Here is a 19,428-nt window from a genome sequence, read left to right as displayed (position 1 = left end):
ACTCACCGTCCTTGTCTGATCCACCACTTACTCTCAGAAATTTCCCACACAGCTGATTTTAACAAAGCAAGTCGGTCTTCTAGCTCCAGTGTCTCATTTGAACTTGTTATACAGTACAGTCAGTCACATTGTCTTCTTCTTCATCTTGTTTTATTGGCAATGCAATGCTGGCAAACCTCTGTATTGGTGCACTAGCTTGATAGAAGGGTCAGTCTATGATAGCCTATGTACGTAATGTTGCATTTCTTTCTTTACTTTTGTAAACCTTGATAACATGCAGGGGAGGTGACAGTCCTTCAGCCCTGAGTTGTGTCTGCAGGTCCTCCTCTCAGGCTGCAAACAGCCCCAACAACCTCAGGCAACAAGAGAAGGAAGCATGTACTACATGTTGCCTGAGAGGCAAACCCCAGGGCAAAATAGTCTATAAAAACTTGCTGATGCTAGTTAAGCTTACTACTTGAACCTAAGGTAATAACTGAAGGACACTAACAAGCATATCAACATTTTTATCAACACCTCTCTTCTCTCATCTGGACTACGGTGGCTTGGCCACCCTGAAAACTTTGGTAATTAATTTATGTTCATGCTAATTTCTTGATTGAATATAGGATGAATGGTTTATGGAAAGCATTCATGTTTGCTTTAGTTTTCCTATTTTGAGCATATTTCCCATGTTAGCTCGTGTTTACGTGTAAGCGGTAACTGTCAGTGTGACATTGGGTTATTATGAGTCGTGTCCTTGCGGCAGAGCAATGAAGGACAACTGTACCTGCATGCGTTTCCATAGGGAAGGAGCTAAAGAACACACACAGACATACATACACACAGGTCTACCCAGAGCTTCCTGTGTCTCCCTGCTAGGTCTTGTTGCCAAGGAGACCAGGCCCGGGCTAAACGCATCGAATAAATACCTGGGAGGATTTAGGAGTGGGAGTGAGGGGTGGAGACAAGGTTGCTTCATTCAGATGTCCCTGTTTATCATATCACAATGCAGCTGTAAAGACACCAGAAATGCCATGCAAATGGCTTGGCTGGGAGCCATTGTTGGTCTTAGCATCGCAAGTATACTGTAGAGTCTGTCAAAAATCCTTCATCGTTCATAAAATCTGAAGTTTTATACAGTATGAAAGACAGCTGCCACATCCAGATGGGATGGAGACACCGAGTTTTTTCGCCACAGTGAGGAGATCATGGGATCCTGCGTGGACGGGAATCAAATAGCAAGCTGGCTCCTCTTGACAATGTCCCGGAGGAGACTGTGGTGAGCTGAGCCCGTAACCTTCAAGAGACAGCAGCCAGACAGCCAGAGGAATAGAGATAATTGAAATGACTGTCTGTGTAGGCACTGACTCTTTTTTTTTTCATCTCGCTAATTATTCAGTGTCCTCAATTTGTGAAACCGTGCGTGTGTGTAGACATGAATAGAGGAAGGCTGCGAGTCGATATGCTCTTGTATCTCATGAGTGTGTATTTGATCAGGCACCGTGTGGGGGCGAGGCCTGTATGTTATAAGTGTGCGTGTGTGTGTGTGTGTAGGTTTTAGAGCCATTATGGGAATATAGTATGAGCGCTGGGTGCAGGTAATTGATGCTGGGACGCTTGAAACTGGCAGACAGTCAGACTGGCCCAGTGCCAGTATAAAGAGGGGGGAAGGAGGGGAAGATTAGAGAAGAAGAGACAGAGGCCACAGAAATTCCATGGCAACCATCGGATCGGGTGAGAATTGCTTTGAAAGGATGTTCAAATGACAGCTTACCTTATGGTGGAATGCAATTTTGCATTTTTCCCCGTCCTGCTCTGTTTTGAGGGTGGCATGCGTACCGCAATGTTTGTGTCAGTATTTCTGGGTGGTTCACTGTTTGCCCTTTTTGCTAATTTGAACAAAAAAATAACATTCAGTAGATATTACCGTGGAAAACTTCATTCCTTCTGGTTATTTTTCCTAAGTGGCATTAATAAAAAACCCTTCCGTATCCCGACAGGTTACCTAATCAGAGATGAAATGCTCTTCCTTGCGGCTGTGGTAACCCAGGCAGCAGCTCCCCTGTAGATGGGCTTTGGGAAATCTCTACGGTCCGATTAGCAAAGTCCTAACGCGTGTCCCCTGAACGGCTCCGGCACAAAGCAGCAGTTTATTGCCCTGAGCAGCGATGATGCTGTGGCTTGTGTTTGACCAGAGATTAGGCAGATTGGGGCCTTTTGTGCCCGTTCTGCTGTTTGCCGATGATAAGCACCGCTGCAGGCTGTGATGTCTGAGCCGGCAGCCGTGGGAGAGGGGACTGGGTTAAGGTGAACTGAGTGGAGCCTTTTTCAGTTTTTCAGGTTGGATCGAGCATATAATGATGATTTTCTTCATGCCTCAAGTCTTGAAGTGTTGCATTTCTAATGCTGTTTTAAAGCAGGGTTATTGCATATTTAGTTGTTCTTTTACAGCTTGTCAGTAGGGATTGAATTTTAAAGCAAAAATATTATTTGATATTTACTTGGAACTATTTAACAGTTCGTCAAAATCTTCCTTTTACTGGCACCACACACTCAGTTTGAGATCCTGCTCTTTAAGGTTCCCCTCCCGAATACTCAGTCTGCTCTGATTGGTCAGCTCACAAACGCCTGAGCCAGGACCATTCACCGTGTCTCCAGTTGGCTCTGCTGTGTTTTCAGAATCCAGTTAGCTTTACTTCTAACATGAACTTAGGCAAATGTGTGAAATCCGGACATCTACATACTGTACCTACAATTTGCTCTGACCGTGCTAACTTGTCTGCATGGCCACTACGCTACAGCAAGCTACCTAATTCATCTGCGCATGTGTGGTGTCCGTCTTTGTGTCTGTCTGGGAGAATAATCCAAGCCTTAGCTGACTTTACAAGTCATGCGCCTAATCAAAATTCCATGCCAAAAAGCACACATTTCTTGTGTTTATTCCTGTAACTGGTATCCCATTGGGTAACAGTTTTTAAATACTATTTCAGTGTTATTCTTAACAGTGTCCTGCTGCGAATCCGCAAATGAAATCATGGGCTTATGTCAGACCTTTTATGTAGCTGCCAACTGTCATGCTTTAATAACGATTTGATGTCAAATTTGAATATTAAAATGGATTTTAATGGCTTGAAGCCAGCCGTGTTGGCTATATGAAGCTAAGTGCAGTATATTATAGAGAGGCAAAAATTCAGCTGTTTAGAAGAGAGGGATCGCCGGGGTTCTGAGAGTTTGATTTGTTTCTTAGAGACAATCTCAGGAGCAACAGCAGCAGGAGTGCAACATTAGCTGCTTTACAGGACCCTGGGGATTGTAATGGGGATGATGTGATGTGCCCTGGAGATGAAATAATGCCAGCAACACACAGGCATCGAATGTCTGCCTACTGTATGAAGTACATAAAATGACTGAATGCAGTTCCAAGCAGCATGGTTGGAAGAACATATGAGCCACTTGCACTTTGCCTCATTACTTTTTTTTCCAAGGATTTAATAGCTGAGGCCTACACTGGAGAGAAAGCAGTGGCACTTCAGGTGGGCACATGGTAGGGCTTTACACAATTAGGAAACAGACTGTATTTCCATTATGCAGGACTCTTGCAGTTCAGCGCCACCTAAACAGTACATATAACGTAATCCCATATCCATAAAACTCACAACCACTGCACTTTATAGAAGGTGTGACACATGATCACACAAAACGCAGCTCTTGTAAAGTCACTTCTCCCAGGCAAATAAAAAAGCATTTTAGTGATTTTGTCTTGGTCTCTTGTCTCTAGCTGAAACCAACTGCGAGTGGTGGAAGAACGTCCTAGATATTTAACAAAATAAAGTAAATTTTAAAGTAAAAGTGGCAATACCAAAGTGTAGAAATACTCCATATCCAACATACTCCAGCTAGAGGTTACTGCCCCAGTGACAAGCCAATGTACCCCTAAAGGTGCAAATATAAACCTTCATCTTCTGACAGTGTATTAGTTGATTATAGTGATTCATGTATTAAGCAGTGCAACAGTGATAGAACAGCTGGTAAATGTGGTGCCGATTTTAACTACTTCATAAAGGCTGCTGCTGGGTGGCTTAATCTATAACCCATCCATCCATCACCATCCAGGGTCATGGGGTGCTGCAGCCGATCCCAGCTGACATTGTGCGACAGGCGAGGTAAAACCAGGACAGGTCGCCAGTCAATCACAGGGCTGACACATAGAGACAGATGACCATTGATGCTCACATCCACTTCTATGGGCATTTTAGAGTCATCATTTAACCTAACCTGCATGTCTTTGGACTGTGGGAGAAAACCAGAGCACCCAGATGAAACCCAAACAGGTACAAAGACAAAATGCAAACTCCTGATTATATTTTTGTTTTGTAGAGGGGTAGAAGTATAATGTTTCATAAAACAGAAATACTCGAAGTAGACTATCCTGAAACTTTACTTAAGTACAGTACCTTAAGAAACCCAATAGAAGTACAACAGCATGCTCAGTAGTAAGTGTATTCTATCTGTACGTGGACCTGAAAATCATGTGGTCCAAATAAAACTGAACGATAATCTTTTTATTCTCCTCGAACACTTGCCTGTCGGACAAATGATTTACCGTTATAAAATATTGTGGCCTGTCATAGACGATTACTCAATCTGTCGTCTTTGACAACTGTCAGCATGGAGTCTCATATCCAAGTAGAAAGTAATGGCACAGCACTCATCACTCATCAGTGATAACTTTTAAGTGTCAAATTCCCTTTCACACATCAGACATTAATGTGGAACAATTATTCAGTACGCTTTGCTTCTGTTTCCACATCATGAGCCTCTGTCAGACTGGATTAAATGAACACTTTTACTGTCATTCCTGTCTGTCTAGGGCTAAAACAAAGCTAAAAGAAATGTGGAGGATAATTGTCCTGATGTTGTGTATCAAAATTCATCCACACAGGGCTCCAGGCTAATTTACTACCACCATCCTAAAAACATTTTTTACCGTCCCTAAGTGAATGCAAGCTGTCCCAAAATCTTTGTTATTGTCATTTCTTGTCGTTTTTTAAAAGTATTTGCACTTGATGTACATTCACCTCCAAACTGCGATCAGCTGAAGTACTTCAGGTCATTTATTTACTGTAAACTCGTTGTGTGGTGACTTAAAGCTGCTGTTCCTCTGAACAGAAACTCTCAGTTTTGCTGTGTGTTTAGCGTAGGCTCCATTAGCTGTGACTTTTATTGGCTCCATTAGCTGTTAGCTCCGTTAGCCAAACATACCACAAGACTCTGATGCCCACCGGCTGCCAAACAGCTAACAGCTAAGTAGCTCTCCTTCTTACGGTTTCATCAAGGTTTTGTTGTTCAAAATAAAATGTTATCAGAAAAGAACAGAGTGCATCCCTCATTGAGAACGAGATTACTGCCTCGTTTCGGATTTTAACGTGTCATATTTTTCATTGGTCTCTTTCATCATCTTTCAAAAAACATTTTCTGTCGCCCTCGGTACAACGGGTTGCCATCTCATGCCCAGGATTTTACAGCAACATGACAACCACATTTGATCTATCCAGACTGACACAGACGGATTTAAATGTCGTTTGGGTTTTGTAACTTATTGGTTGCGTCAATCAGTTGTTTCCAGGCACTTTCGTCCAGTTGAGTAGGCTGCAGACCCTTTCTTGTTTTCAAGACATGACAGTATTTTTAGGGGGAGGTATGTGTTGTCAATGATAAGGGCCAGTGTGAATTTCTCAGCTAGTGGTTTTATTGATTGAAGTCGTAATACCGTTTGTTGATTGGATTTCAGCTCCCCTGCTCCAGGCACACATAGATACACAAACACACATATATAGATGCATAGTAACAGAAAACCCTTGTGACCTTTGTCCCCTCTCCTCCAATGCGTTGACCTCTCACCTCCAACCTTTGATCCGCTCAGGGCCTTGAGTGCCTCCACCCTCCAGCAAGAAAACACTTAACACCTGTAATTGTGTGATAATATTTTGTTAAACAGTGTGTTCAAATGTTGTCTTTTTATTAGATTTTCCCTCTGTGAAAACACCACGATGTTGGCATGTGTGATATTAGTTGAAATGTTTTGAGTGTATAGATTGTCATGGATTGGAACTGACATTCATGTCTCCCTCAGGGTGAATTGTCACATCTTTTAACTAATAAATCATCCGAGCCAATGTATCTGTGGATATTTACTTATTAGGCGATATAGGTAGCTATATATAAGTAGGCCTATAATGGTAGCAAGACTAATGGTAGTCTTGTATGTTAAGTATCAAGAAATTACATTACAGAAATGGCAGATATCAGTTCTAGTTCTCATAATTAAAAAACAAATCTCTCATTTAATATCATTTTTACTGCTGATGTTCAAATCCTCTGACCCCTCAAGTGTTTGCCAGTTTGTTGCACTACCTAATGTTGCTATCGCCAGCTAGATAACATTAATGTTGCTAATGCTAGCTAGTGCTAATGTCGCTTACGCTAACAAACTAAAGTTAGGACACTACAGTATGCTGGGCGTTTAATGCAGAGCTCAGACATATTTCAATTTTTCCACAAACTAGCAACTACTGAGACTCTTGATGCTGACAAAACACGGATACCACAATATACCAACACTGTTATACTATTTACTTACAAACCTTGTTAGAAACTTCTTCTACGAAGTTGAACCAGGCTGTACCATATTCATACATCATTTATTGTGTTCTTTTATTGTGGTTTTCACAAGAGGATTTGCATTAAACATGGGTTGAGGACTTTCAGTCATGATGAAGTGTTTCAGTCAGACTTTGGCATGTTGGGTAACCAAGTTCACCCACTGTTGTAAAGATAAAGCAATTGTCAGTCGCATTCATTCTATTTTTATCTCACACATCAGAGCATTTATAACCCACACATTACTTACGATGGGCCGCGGAGTGTTTTGCAGATAGCCATGGAGATTTGAGCACCAGCTCCAGTGTAGATAAATTAACGAGGCTGCTCTCCACCCACACAGAAACAAACGCAATCGCTGTGGTGCTCATGATGCATTAAAGAGAGTGTCAGAGGGCCGAGGTCTGCCCTCAAGATTTACCGCCGCGGTGAGATTGCAGACTGGCTCCTGCAAAGACCAACATGGAGAGGAAATGAGAGGAAAGCGCAGAGAGACAACAAAGAGCAACAGATGCAGAGGAAAGGTAGTATTTAGATGAGGGAAGTTAGAGAAAGAAAAAAGCTCTGCTATTGTGTAGCGGAGAAAGTAAAGTGTTATTATTGTGACTACCTTCCGCAGATGCAGAAAGCAAGACAATGCACGTACCATAAATACCACTAAACACCCATCATCACCCATCTACGTTAAACTCTCGTAGTCTACCATTTGCTGACTTAACAACCTAAAAGCCAAGCATCCTCTATTTTTCATCACACATTACCATCTTTGCCTGTAGAAACCGCAGTCTAATGAGCGCCGTCCATGTTCCAGCGCGGAGCTGGTAATTTAGCATGCTGTATTATTAATCAGAGTCTCTGTGTGATTTTGCTGCAATTTGAACGCTTATTTCCCCCATAATGCTTCGGGGATCGGGGTAATGAGTCTCCTTCCTAATGACTTTAGCAGTTGACAGAGAAGACACGACAGCCGCTTGTGGAATCAAGGGTCTGTCTGGCAGGATGAGTATAGAGCAGTGTATTCGTGTGTGTGTGTGTGTGTGTGTGTTGAGCAAGTGTCCACTGAGACAGAAGAGCGCTCTCCTTGAAAGTCTTGAGTGATCAAAGGAAGTGGTGGCAGGAGGGAGAGAGAGAATACAAAAGATGTAGACTTAGACAGAAAGAGGGAGAGAAATGGTACAGGGGAGGATGTAAAACACACAGCGCAGAGGGAAGCTGACACATCGCACAAGATACCACATATGCCTCTTTGTCATTCACAGACTTTGCGGCTCTCTCTATGATTGGTTGCGTGATTATCTTTGTGCCCATGTCTTTATTTATACCAGAACTGTGTTTATTTTTGTGTTCGGGTCAGTTGCTGCGGTTTATATCTGCTACCTGCCTGCCAGTCAACTTTTGTCATCCTCTTGTTTCATCCGTCTTCCTTTTTATAAAATCCTTTCTCTATACCTTGTCTCGCAGTGTGTCTTAATCATATTTTATACCCAACTTATGACAGTGATGCAGTGTCCTCTGGCAGCAAACTTCTGTACACTCAATAAGGATGAAGTGCTGAAACAGTTAGCCAACTAGAATGACACTGAGTAGAGTGCATACCTCCACCAAGGCCTAACAGTCACCTTTAACTCAATCAGGCCTAATCCAAAATCAAGATTCAAATGAGATCGCTTGAGGCCACGTGTCAGATTTCACGCACCTCCCTCTGGAGCCGCTTAAGTGTCCGTACAACTCCCAGCGACCTGTAAACAGACTTTGATGTGTTAAATCGTTGGAGTTTCTCAACATTTAATATTTATCTTTGCTTTATTTGATCTTGCCTGCCACCTGCAGACAAAGCAACCCATTGTTTAAGATTTAATTCAACAAAATGAGACCTGTCAGTATCAAAGGAAACTCCAACTGGGTTTTAATAGTTAAGAAGTTGTTCTTTTGGATCGCAGTAAGCAGCATATTAAGCAGCCACAGGCAGTGCTTCAGGTGGAACTAACTCATCAAAGCCGGCAGCCTGGCTGTCATATTTGACATCGTTTCTTCCTCTGTGGCTGAGGGTGATGACATGGAGAAACAGTTTGCATCTGTCACCGTGAGTAGTTTAGGCAAGCGCACAAAACCACACAAATATAATATCTATAAAAAAAAGGTCTTAGCACAAACTGTAGGATTGTGAAGCCACACAGAAAACACGGCACCACTGCACACACACACATACAAATATCTTCATGTATCTGTTCCTGCTTCCTGCTGCGTTGTGATCGCAGGCCGTGCCCTCTCCTATGTTGATTTTTCCTTTCATCCCTCCATCCTGAGACAAAGGGATGATTACGCCACTGCAGGGGGCGCTGTTTGTTTTTAAGGAGCAGCGTCTCTGACTTGGCGATGATCCCAGCTTTATAACTGAAACCGGCTGCTGCTGCTGCTGCTGCTGGGTCGTTTCCACAGAGATTATCAACGCTGAGGCAAAGAGATTACCTCCAGGAAACAAATTGGTTTATTATGATTTCTCAACTCGAGTAATGTTAATACTGCCAGGAAGCAGGGACAAGGAGTTCAGTGGTGGTGACTGGCGAAATAATAATCATATTAAATTGACGACAATTGAAAATCGAGGTTAGGAAAGTCGCCGCCTTTTATGCTGGGAATGTGTGGTCCTCTTGGTCCTCTCAAAGGAGCAATGGAAGCACAAGAATAAATTCATAAAAACTCAAACAAGCTTCCAGGGACACATTGCCGGCAGAGACGGTGATTTGTGTAGGCAAACACGCTCTTTGCTTGTTATATGCAATCCAAGTCAGTCGTATCTTTTACTGCAATTCTGTGAAGAATGCCTTTAGGATTCATCGTTATCTTTTGAGAGTCATTTTGCTTCCAAATCCAGTTACACTCAATGGTTTTTTTGGGGGGGAAGCAAAGTGCCAAATATGACCTGAAGTGAGAGCAAAGAATTCCTCTCTAAACAGTCTCCATAGTGTAGAAAAGAAAGAAGTAGACAGGAGCCACACCTCCAGATTTTCATGGCTAAATTGCAGATATCGAGGCCTATAAGCATATAGCCACCTTCCTCTATCTCTGCCCTTTAATGACAAGATAGTGGCATTTGTCAAATTAACTGCTGTCAAGTGCCTGTGCCGTCGCGGGAGGATTAGGGGAGTAACGCTGTGTTCAAGTTCATTTGACGGCATGTCTGTCCCCCCCAGCGATGTTGTAGCTGAGGCTTCACTTTAATTTCCACAGCTTTCCACTTTCGCTCGTCTACCAGCCCCCCTCTCCTCTGTGTTGAATTGTCTCTAAATTGGATATTCAGAGGATGGAGGAACTCAGGGGAAGGGGTGCCCTCTCTCTCTCTCTCTCTGTCTCTCTCTGTCTCTCTCTCTCTCTCTCTCTCTCTCTCTTTACCTCTCCTTGCGGCATCTCCCACCCCAGTTCCCATTCTGTCACAGCTGCACCAGCTCTTCGTAAGTTCAGACTCAAACTAGTCTTGTTTTATGTTGTTTGATTAGTAGGGTATCATGCATTGCTAAGAAATAATGAAACATAAAGATATGATAAAGATTTTCTACATGCTTACTGTACATCTGTTAACTGTAAGTGTAACTGTTATGTAGCTAACGGAAGCCACCAACTATGCTATCATTAGCTGACATGTTTAGAGTGAAAAGTCAAACGAGGTCATTGGTTTTGGTCGACACGTGTGACGCGACGCTTGATTGAAATGCTCTTTAAAAATGTAAACTATGAAATTCTAAAATCACATTTGACAAAAACAACAAAGTCTGCCTCAAATTACAAAACTGTTTGCCCATTTTGTCAGACTAGCTGGCAAATAGTTGCTGAAAATTTAGAAAAAGCTGGAGCGACCCAATCCAACCCTGCATATTTGACGCCGTTTTTGATGGGCAGTCATGGAAATTGCCACATTATTGAGGAGACGGGGCTGCATCTTATTTATCTCCAGTATCCAGACCTGGCCTCTTCAAAAAGCTTAGCCCTCCCAAATCTACTGTACCCTACTAGCACACTGTATATGAATCAGATTTATGGTCGGGGGGGGGGGGAGCTGAAGGAAACCATTAAGACACACCATTCAATCTTAGATTACATTCAAATGAAATCGCTGGATTAAGACTGAGGGCTGTGGGTGTCGTAGCGTAACATTAGGATCCTGTGGGACTGGGTGGGGCTTTAAGGTGAGTGTGTGAATGTATTTGTAGGAGTTATATTGGCAGTGTTAGGATGACAGGCCTCCTCCCAGAGGCCAATAAAGGCGTCAGCAGCCTGGGCAGATTTATGACGACCATGCTGAGTGGAAAGGGTGATGGGGGGGGGATGGAGAGGCAGCTCCACTATCGAGGATATCTTATGCCTCCTTTGAGAGTCGCTCCCTCTGCCTCCCTCTCTCTCTCTCTCTCTCCAATTTCATGGCCCTCAATCTGTCGCATTGTCTCTCTCTTTATTGTCATACATCATTTTCTTTCTTATAATTGTAGTTTCTATAATTATTTCTATCTTAACAGTGGCTACCTCCTTGTTTTTTTTTTTAAGTTTCGGCTCCACAGAGCACTGGAGGGCTTTAGGCAACAATTGTTTCCTTTGTCTGTTGGCCACAGCTCTCTTTATCGCAATTAAACTCAGACAAGCCTTGTAATTCCTTGTATTTGTGAGAATGAGTTAGGAAAATAGAGGGTTAGAACATTCAGCTTGTTAAACTATTGCACTTTAGCACTGTAGCAGAATAAGTTGTTTCTTTTATGGATAAGACAGTCAAAAAAAAGGGCAGAGAGAAGAAGTATGGGAATAAACTAGGCATAGCGTGAGACAAATGAACAGTGGGTGAGTGTTGAGTGGCCTCTCAAGACGATGTGTCATTACAACAAGGCACCAACTGTATATGGTAGTGCTAAAAACATATCTTACACTACAGGTCTCCTAGTCCCTTCCATTTTAAGTACTTTTCTACAGAATATAGAAAAATGTTTCTCCTTTATTTTAAAGAAATAGTTAGTCAGTCTGGTAGGTAAGCTTTCTTGCTCTTTTGCTAAACGTGAAACATTAAAATTGATAGCATTCTCATGTCTATATGTTAAATATGGAGCAGACGATTAGCTTAGCTTAGCAAAAAGGGCTAAAAGCACAGGAGAACAGCCAATCTGGCTCTGTCCAACATCTCTATAGCTCATCAAATAACGATTTACAAATTGTTTAAAGGTGCAATATGTGAGAATTTTAGTCTAAAACGTTCAACTTAAACTTAACTTAAACTTATCAACAGAATGTGAAGAAACATCAGCTTTGATGTCTTGTCAAAGAGATATCTACCAAAGTTAGCATAGTAACCAGCTAGCCCCACTATATTTAGAGCCAACTTTTGGTAACTCTTTTCTGTGATCCAGACACATTACCAGAAGGTTTGATTGAGTTAAGATACAAAGCCCTAATCTCCTCAGATTCTTAGATTGTGTGATAGCACACAAAACACACAATCAGGTGCACAATCCAGTCTTTTCAAAGTGTCTCAATCTCTAAAAAATCCCTTGACTGTGACCATATACAGCACACAGAAGCTGCAATGATTTAATAGCTCCCATGTACAGTATTTGATGTCCTAGTCTTCTATAATATAGGACGTCCCATCAGCAGATCAGTGTCACATGACACCCTGATACCCTGATACCCCTGCCCCTGCCTGTGGTATTGTTTTGGAAAGACCCATGTGTTGCCATGGCAGCGAAGCAGCAGCTATTCCCCATGTGATTGTAGTTTTCCACCTGCAGCAGGAAAGAGACCTGTTCCCCTCCCAAACACTGTTTCCATGTAAACATTTTACAGGAATGTGTGTGCGTATGAGCATGTGTGTGTATTTCATTTTTTTGCGGTTCGAAGCAGAGTGTGGCGGTTTTATTTTGCCAATAGCTCCAGGAAGAAATCAATAGGTGGAGTATATATTTTTTTAGGGAATGATAGGCACTACTGTGTTTGTGTATTTGCCCCTGCTCTATAGGCATACTTGTTAGCGTTTCCGTCATATCTGCAGTTTATTCTTTTCCTGAGGGGGGAATCGTTTGGTAAACAAGAGAGGAGGGGAAAGTGAGGCAGCTCAGAGCAGGAAGAGGAAGATGCTGATCTGTGAGCAGCATGAGGATGAAGAGGCCAGCTGTGGAGGCCACGAATCAGCTGAAACACAGGCGATCTGTTTGCGAGAAGCTGGAGAGAAAGAATAGACAGCAAAAGACAAAGAAAGAGGACGTAAGGTATACGCAGAGATTTATATGTGACGTGAGAGGACAGACAGAGGGAAACTGACTCAAGGCAACGTTAGAAACAGCGTCTGGGCCGAGATGAGGTCAGACGTGGACAGACTGAAAGCCTGGTGTTTGACGACCACAGGCTATAGTGACCCATTAACCAACTTGTAAAGCTCAGTCCATCCCCCCATTGGAAAGTGCAGACACATCCAGTATCAGTAATATGCTAAGTTGTTTAGAGGGTAGACATAAACTGTTGGATTGTCTTATTTTAGTTGTAAGAAGCAGATAAACTGGGCCTTGTAGCTCTTGTGTGCTTTCATACGGTAGAGACATACATTCCCCAGACGACACACTGTTTAGTCAGAGCTGCGCTGGTTCACTCTGCATTTCATGTGTCCTCATCTTTCTACAGTTTATCATTATTATTCATGATTGTGGTTTTATGTCCGTGACTGTGCCCTCTTAAAGCCCAGAGGTGGCTCCGGCCTAAAAATGGTTGTCTGGATGCTTAATATCTTCGGCCTCAGGGCTGTGTGGGCACTAAATACATTCCACACACACTTATGCATGCACATGCAGTTTTTTCCCAAAGCAAGGTGGTGGGAAGATTCAAACAAGTAGGCTCGAGGTGGTGTGCCTCTCACATGAGAGCAGAGAGGTTGGGTCGGGAAAAAAAAACATGCCAGGATGTCTCTCACTCATTTCCAGCTTGGTGTTTTTCACATCCACACCCTGTGTTTTTAGACAGTGAATCAGTTGTTAAAGCATTGCCATCTCACCTCTTTCTCCATGGTTCGATTTGTACCTCATTTCAAACTAGCACAGCCATCCCTGCCAACATTAGTCTGTGAGAAAGAAGAGGATTTTCTAGGGGAATGGGCAAGGGGCCCTCATCCAGCACCACAAATGCATAGAATAAATACAAGAATGTAAAGTAAAATGACTTTGACTTAGACTTGAATTCATCGCTCACAGAAAAACAAAAATAACATGTACGAAAAAATGATCAAGATTCAATTTAAAGTTAGATCACATAATGGGAAGGTATCACACCAAGTGGAGTGAAATTTGGAAGTGTATTTCTTCTTCTTGTAATCAATTTTCAGCAGAGGGGTTGAGCAAGCACAGGGAGGGTCATTTTATATCAAGCTCTAAAAAAGTTAGATCTGGTCACTCAGTCATGTGCTATTTAAACACATACAATCTTATCTAAAATGATGCTTCCGTGCAATTCAGTTATTACAAAGTGACTTAGAAAGTGATATAACAAATAAAAAACTAAAGGAGAGGTTGAAGGAAGGTGTTGAACACATAAACATCATGAAATATATAAATAACAGCATATGTGCAGGAGTTTCACAATAACAGCAATGGCACACGCTACGTCTAAAAATGAATGAAGACTGTGTGGTGCACTACTCAGTTTGGTTTGCATGCAAGGTTTGGCATTGTGGCAAGAGACTGTTTGCACACAAACACACACACACACAAACACACACACACACACACACAGCCTCTATGTTGTCTTTGCCTGGCAGGATGCCGTTGGTCCAAGCAGGCGCGGTGGGCAGCACCCGCCCACAGGCGGCAGCTAGTACACGGAGCGAGCAGTGGGTGGGCTGAAGGTCAGTCGGGCCCTGGACACACTGGCATTGTTCTTCCTCTCTGTTTTTCTCTCCTCACTCTGTGACTATAAGAGCATATGTTTGTGTATGGGCCTGTGTGAGCCAAACATTCATGAAATGCAATCAAAGAGAGATTGTGGATGCACAAAAAAGGAATTAAGGAGCTGTTGTAAAGCTGCAGAAAGCTTACGATTGGTGTGATCTGGAGTGCGTTCTGTGTGTTTGTGTTTGACTCTGGAAAGTGCCGTGGCATGTTATTAGTATGAGTCAGCACAGAGGAGGCCCGGCCAGCTCCCTGTGAAGTGCGGCTCTGTTGAATGTGGGAGTGGGAGGAGATGAGCAAAAAGGTCTTCAGTGGCATTCAGAGACGCATGATGTCTTCCCCTCAGCTGTTACACATCAGATTTCCCGAAACGCTGACTGTACTCTCTACCCTGGAAGCTGAACAGTTTTAGTTCAGTGGAAGCCACAACTTCAACGTCAATGAAATGCATCACCCCACTGAGCGTGAGACAAGTCACTTGTAGTCAAATTTTACTTCCTGACCTTTGTTTCTTGTTCTGTCCGTCTCTCCCACCTCTCCTCGTAAAGGGCAGCACACTTAATCGTAGGCAGAACCACTTTGTGCCAGCAGAGATGTTATTTTCGCTCAGGGAAAGTGATAGCGCCCACCGCAGAAGCAGGTCAGAGGGAGGTTGTTGAAAATTTCCCCAGAGATGCTGCACTCTGTGTTCAAATAATTTGAACCTTGACCCAGTTTGTAGTTGGCCTCTTCAAGTGCTTCCTCTCTCAGCTTTATGTTTTTGTCTGAATGCATGAACAAAGATGCAGGGTGGTGGTGGTGGGGGGGGGGGAACTCATTTTGTGTGCCCCAGTTTCTAGACCTGCATTAATTAGTGTTGTAAATGAACTCTTCTCTAACAACCGTCAGTGAGGATGAGGCCAACCAGCAAAGGAAAGAAAAGACATGGGTAAATGAATGGATTAAAAATCAGATTGCATTTCACCATTGTGTCAACAGCATTTATATTAGGGGTCGACCGATATGTTTTTTTCAGGGCTGACACCAATACCGATTATTAGAAATCAAGGAGACCGATAACTGATGTATGGAACTGATATTCATTTGCAGTAAAAATGAAAATCTTTGTGTCAAAATATAAACCAGTGATGTACCATTCTTAAGTTGACAAGAATGCGTTGACAAGAAATGAGGGCGAGAAAGATGGGGGGGGGGGGTGATCTATGCAAAATTGGTCTTTGACTTGACTTTAACCTGGGATGCTGCAGTTTATGGCGTTTATAAGACTATATCTCATTATGCAGAAAAGTTGAGAGAATGTTAAAGGAACTTTCTGTCTCTTCTCTCCCGTCACAGATGGTCATTACACCGGGACCCCTCCCACATACGGTTATGATGCAGACCGCGCAGAGGAGCAGCGGAGGCACCACGACATCCTGCCGTACATCGATGACTCGCCGTCATCTTCGCCACACCTCAGCTCCAAGAGCCGCAGCAGTCGGGACACCCTCTCCTCTGGATCGTTAGAGTCCTCCAAGTCGGTCAGTATGCCATCCAATCCAATACACCATCTCCTACTGCTGGAAAAATGTTCAGTTTTCTCAATGGCATTCTCAAACAGAGCAAAGTGACTTCATATTAAGGATTTATTTTACTATTGATACACAGCGTGAGACCATATGAATATATTCTACAAACATGGGTGCCAATAGGTGCCAATAGTTACGTCCTTTGACCTTAATACAGCGCAGGAAGTGGGCTAATCTATTCTTACAGCAATCCCGCTCCGTCAAAAATCTGTCAATTGATTAGAAATCAAATCCGGCGTTTGAGAGGATTGATAAAGGACAATATCGCCATGTCTCATAACCCCAGAAGCAGTCATCCAGTAAAGAAACTCATTCCCGTTAAGAGTCGGGCTCTTTCTCATCCAGGGTATTAGGCAGAATTACCTATCACCTCCATCACCCCTTGGCTGCCTTCATCCTCTTACCCTCCCTCCTTTGCTTTCTCTTGTCTGCGGAGAGAAAACCAGTGATCTATGACGTCTGGTGCTCTTCAAAGGTTACCATGGAGAGGATTGACACACGCGCACACACACACACAACCCTAGCGTCAGCAAAGAGGAAAATTAACATGGATGCTGCTGCCATATTCTATTTTAGGCTAATTTTTCTTTCTTTTTTCTATTTATCATTTATATTATTTCTCTTTATTACCAGAGACTTTTCAGATAGCAGATGCAGAGGCTAGAGTCATATGTTTGATTATGATAGCGAGGTATTGTGGGAGAATGTAATAGGCTAATACTGCCTCTCTCCACTGTGCCCTTGGAGGAAGTAATCGCATCAGTGGTCGTGAAGCGGGATCAGTCACTCCGCCCCCTCGGTCTGTGCTCACTGTCTGAGCTGGCGAGCGAGCGAGCGAGCCTGTCAATCTGATTGATGGCTTGAATCTGCCAATAAATGATGAGACCTTTGAGTGCATGCAACCTTTTGACCTGTGAGCTTGGAACTCTTGCTGATTGCCTTCTTTTAAGCACACAGATGCACACATGCACATCCTCCTCTCTCGGATCAGAATGACACATTCATTGTAGAAAAGATTTAAGACGATTTCATGTTGCAGAATCCCTGAGTAAACCATACACTGTGGGAATGTTTGCCTTTAAGGTTAGTTGGATATTATAAAGCCAAAACAACACGTTCCCCACACAGCCAGGCATGCTTTCAAAAACTCCCATGAAAAATGGAGTTACCATCGCCCTTTATTTGCCCTTGGACAGCCTCTCTTCAAGCATCATTCCAGTCTGCTTCTTTAATTGATGAGTCAGAGCCCAGATGAGTTCTGATTGGCTCAGCGGAAGCTGATGGTTTTGTGATGTCACTGTGTTGAGTCATCACCGACCATCAGCGATGCTGCTGATTTAATTTTCCACAGTGGCTCTTGTTCTCTTTAATAATCAGACTCTGCACTGGAGAGGGAGGAGAGGGGAGGAGGGGGGAGGGAGGTCACTGATCGGAAGTCAGCTGCAGTGTGTTCTGTATTTAATTTAATTTTTTTTAAATTTTGCAAAAACACTGACCACATAAGTTCTATCTTGTAATCCTAGTGCACAGTGTGACACATACTTGTAGGTCAGTCAAGGACAGCCAGAGAGCACCAAGTTAAACATCTTTTTTTAAGTGCTTTTATTGGACATTAAATGCCTTTAATTGATAGTTGACAGAAAAGATGATGACAAGTAATTAAGGAAAAAGAGATTCAATAATGGTACATTTATGAAGTGCTTTTGAGGGAATTGTAAAATATAGAGATATATATTGTGTATCGCAATATACCCAAAAGATAATTTATATAACATAATGCTCGTATCACCCAGCCTTAGTTGGTGCCTTAAACCCAACCTACGGGACATCCCCTGATTTCCTCTCAGGCTGTGGACTGTCTTCTCTGTTCCTGTATATGCCTAATTCATATTAAAATAGCTTCTTATTTCATGTCTGACATCAAACCTGGAGGGCACAACCTGATGAGGGAGGTCATTACTCTCCCTACTCAGCCAATGACCAACTTCGGCGAATTAGGAGGATTGAGGAGATTGAAATCTCCCTTGTTATGATTCATCACATCTGTAACATTCACATTCACTGATTGCACAGCTTCTTTCCTCACAATTAAAATCATGGCATGACGCAGCATTGCGATCATCCCAGGCAGAAAACCCCTGCAGACATCAGCTCTGTCTAGCACATCTGGCTGAAGTGCCAGCTTAAATAACCAGAAGTAATGCTGAATTTTCTCCTGCAGCTCAGGATGATTCTAAGACAGCTCCATTACGTAGCAGACATGTAGAGATAGGAAGCGATCACGTTGGTCGTTTCAGAGAGCAAGAGATGACAGAACAGGATGCTAAACAGATTCAATTGAAAAGGGTTAATAAAGTGTGGAACAGGGCATGCATTACCGCTCACTTCTCTCCAACCTGGCTCTGAATATTTATATGAGTCTCTTTCACTCCATGGGAAAGAGAGAGAGAGATGCAAAATAATGTTATTACAGTCGCTGCTGCTCAGCTTCCATCTGAGCCTCCTGAGCTACAGCGACGCGCTTGTCAAATAAACACTGTTTGTATTGATTCCCCTGTATCTCCCACGAACACAATCCGTGCATAAACAAATCAGAAGCTGATCTGAGGGGTGTTGTGTGAGCTGAAAGGGTTTAAGTGTGTGTTTTGTTTACTCTGTTGCACATACAGTACAGGACGTGAACGCGTGAAGACACGCCAATCCTAATTCACCCCATGGAGGGAGAATGTGTTTTATTTTTACTTTTTTGATTACCAGAAAATGAAGGCAGACACCGCTTTTAGTCTGAACCCAGAGATGGGCTCATTAGTTGCCACGGCGATGAATAAAAGATGATATGTCTGGAGATGTGGGCACTTCTCTGGGGACTCGTCTGGGGTCTGAAACGATGGATAAACACTTTCTGGCTCTCGCCTCCCCTCTGCTAGTTCAGTAACACGTGGCTGAATGTTAAAGTTTTCCTTCTTTTCATTCCCCTCAAATTATCTCGAGGCTTCAAATGGACCCTCATGTTTCTCGTGTTCTTTAACCAGCGGGCATATCCTGCGAGGGCAAAGACACATACAGTAGCTCATGCTGATACTTGTAGCTCAGCAGTGATTCATTCATTTTTCATTATTTCGCAAACGTTCAGGGGGCTCCGTTGCTGCCCCGGGCTTTCCCTTTTTAAGTCAGTGGAGTCAGACAGATTCAAAGCCGCTGCGATGCAGTGTAATCCATTTAGGAGCGATCATAAATCATAATTACATTACTTATTTACCTTCAACACCCTTTTATTTACACTCTTAATAAGCAAAGAGAGAAGTTTG

General features: G+C 42.9%; 1 protein-coding gene across 1 annotated transcript in view; it reads left to right on the top strand.

Annotated features, from left to right (window-relative positions):
• Positions 1 to 19,428, top strand: part of bcr (BCR activator of RhoGEF and GTPase) — a 90,287-nt gene that overhangs the window by 34,014 nt on the left and 36,845 nt on the right. Inside the window, exon 2 of the mRNA XM_084383731.1 lies at positions 15,888 to 16,072. Within this exon, the coding sequence (XP_084239857.1) occupies positions 15,888 to 16,072 (185 nt within the window). The remainder of the gene's footprint in view (positions 1 to 15,887; positions 16,073 to 19,428) is intronic.

Source organism: Pagrus pagrus (assembly GCF_965226575.1).
Source record: "Pagrus pagrus genome assembly, chromosome: 19".
Taxonomy (NCBI): domain Eukaryota; kingdom Metazoa; phylum Chordata; class Actinopteri; order Spariformes; family Sparidae; genus Pagrus; species Pagrus pagrus.
The sequence above is the reverse complement of the archived record's forward strand: the minus strand, read 5'-3'. Positions and strand labels throughout refer to the sequence as shown.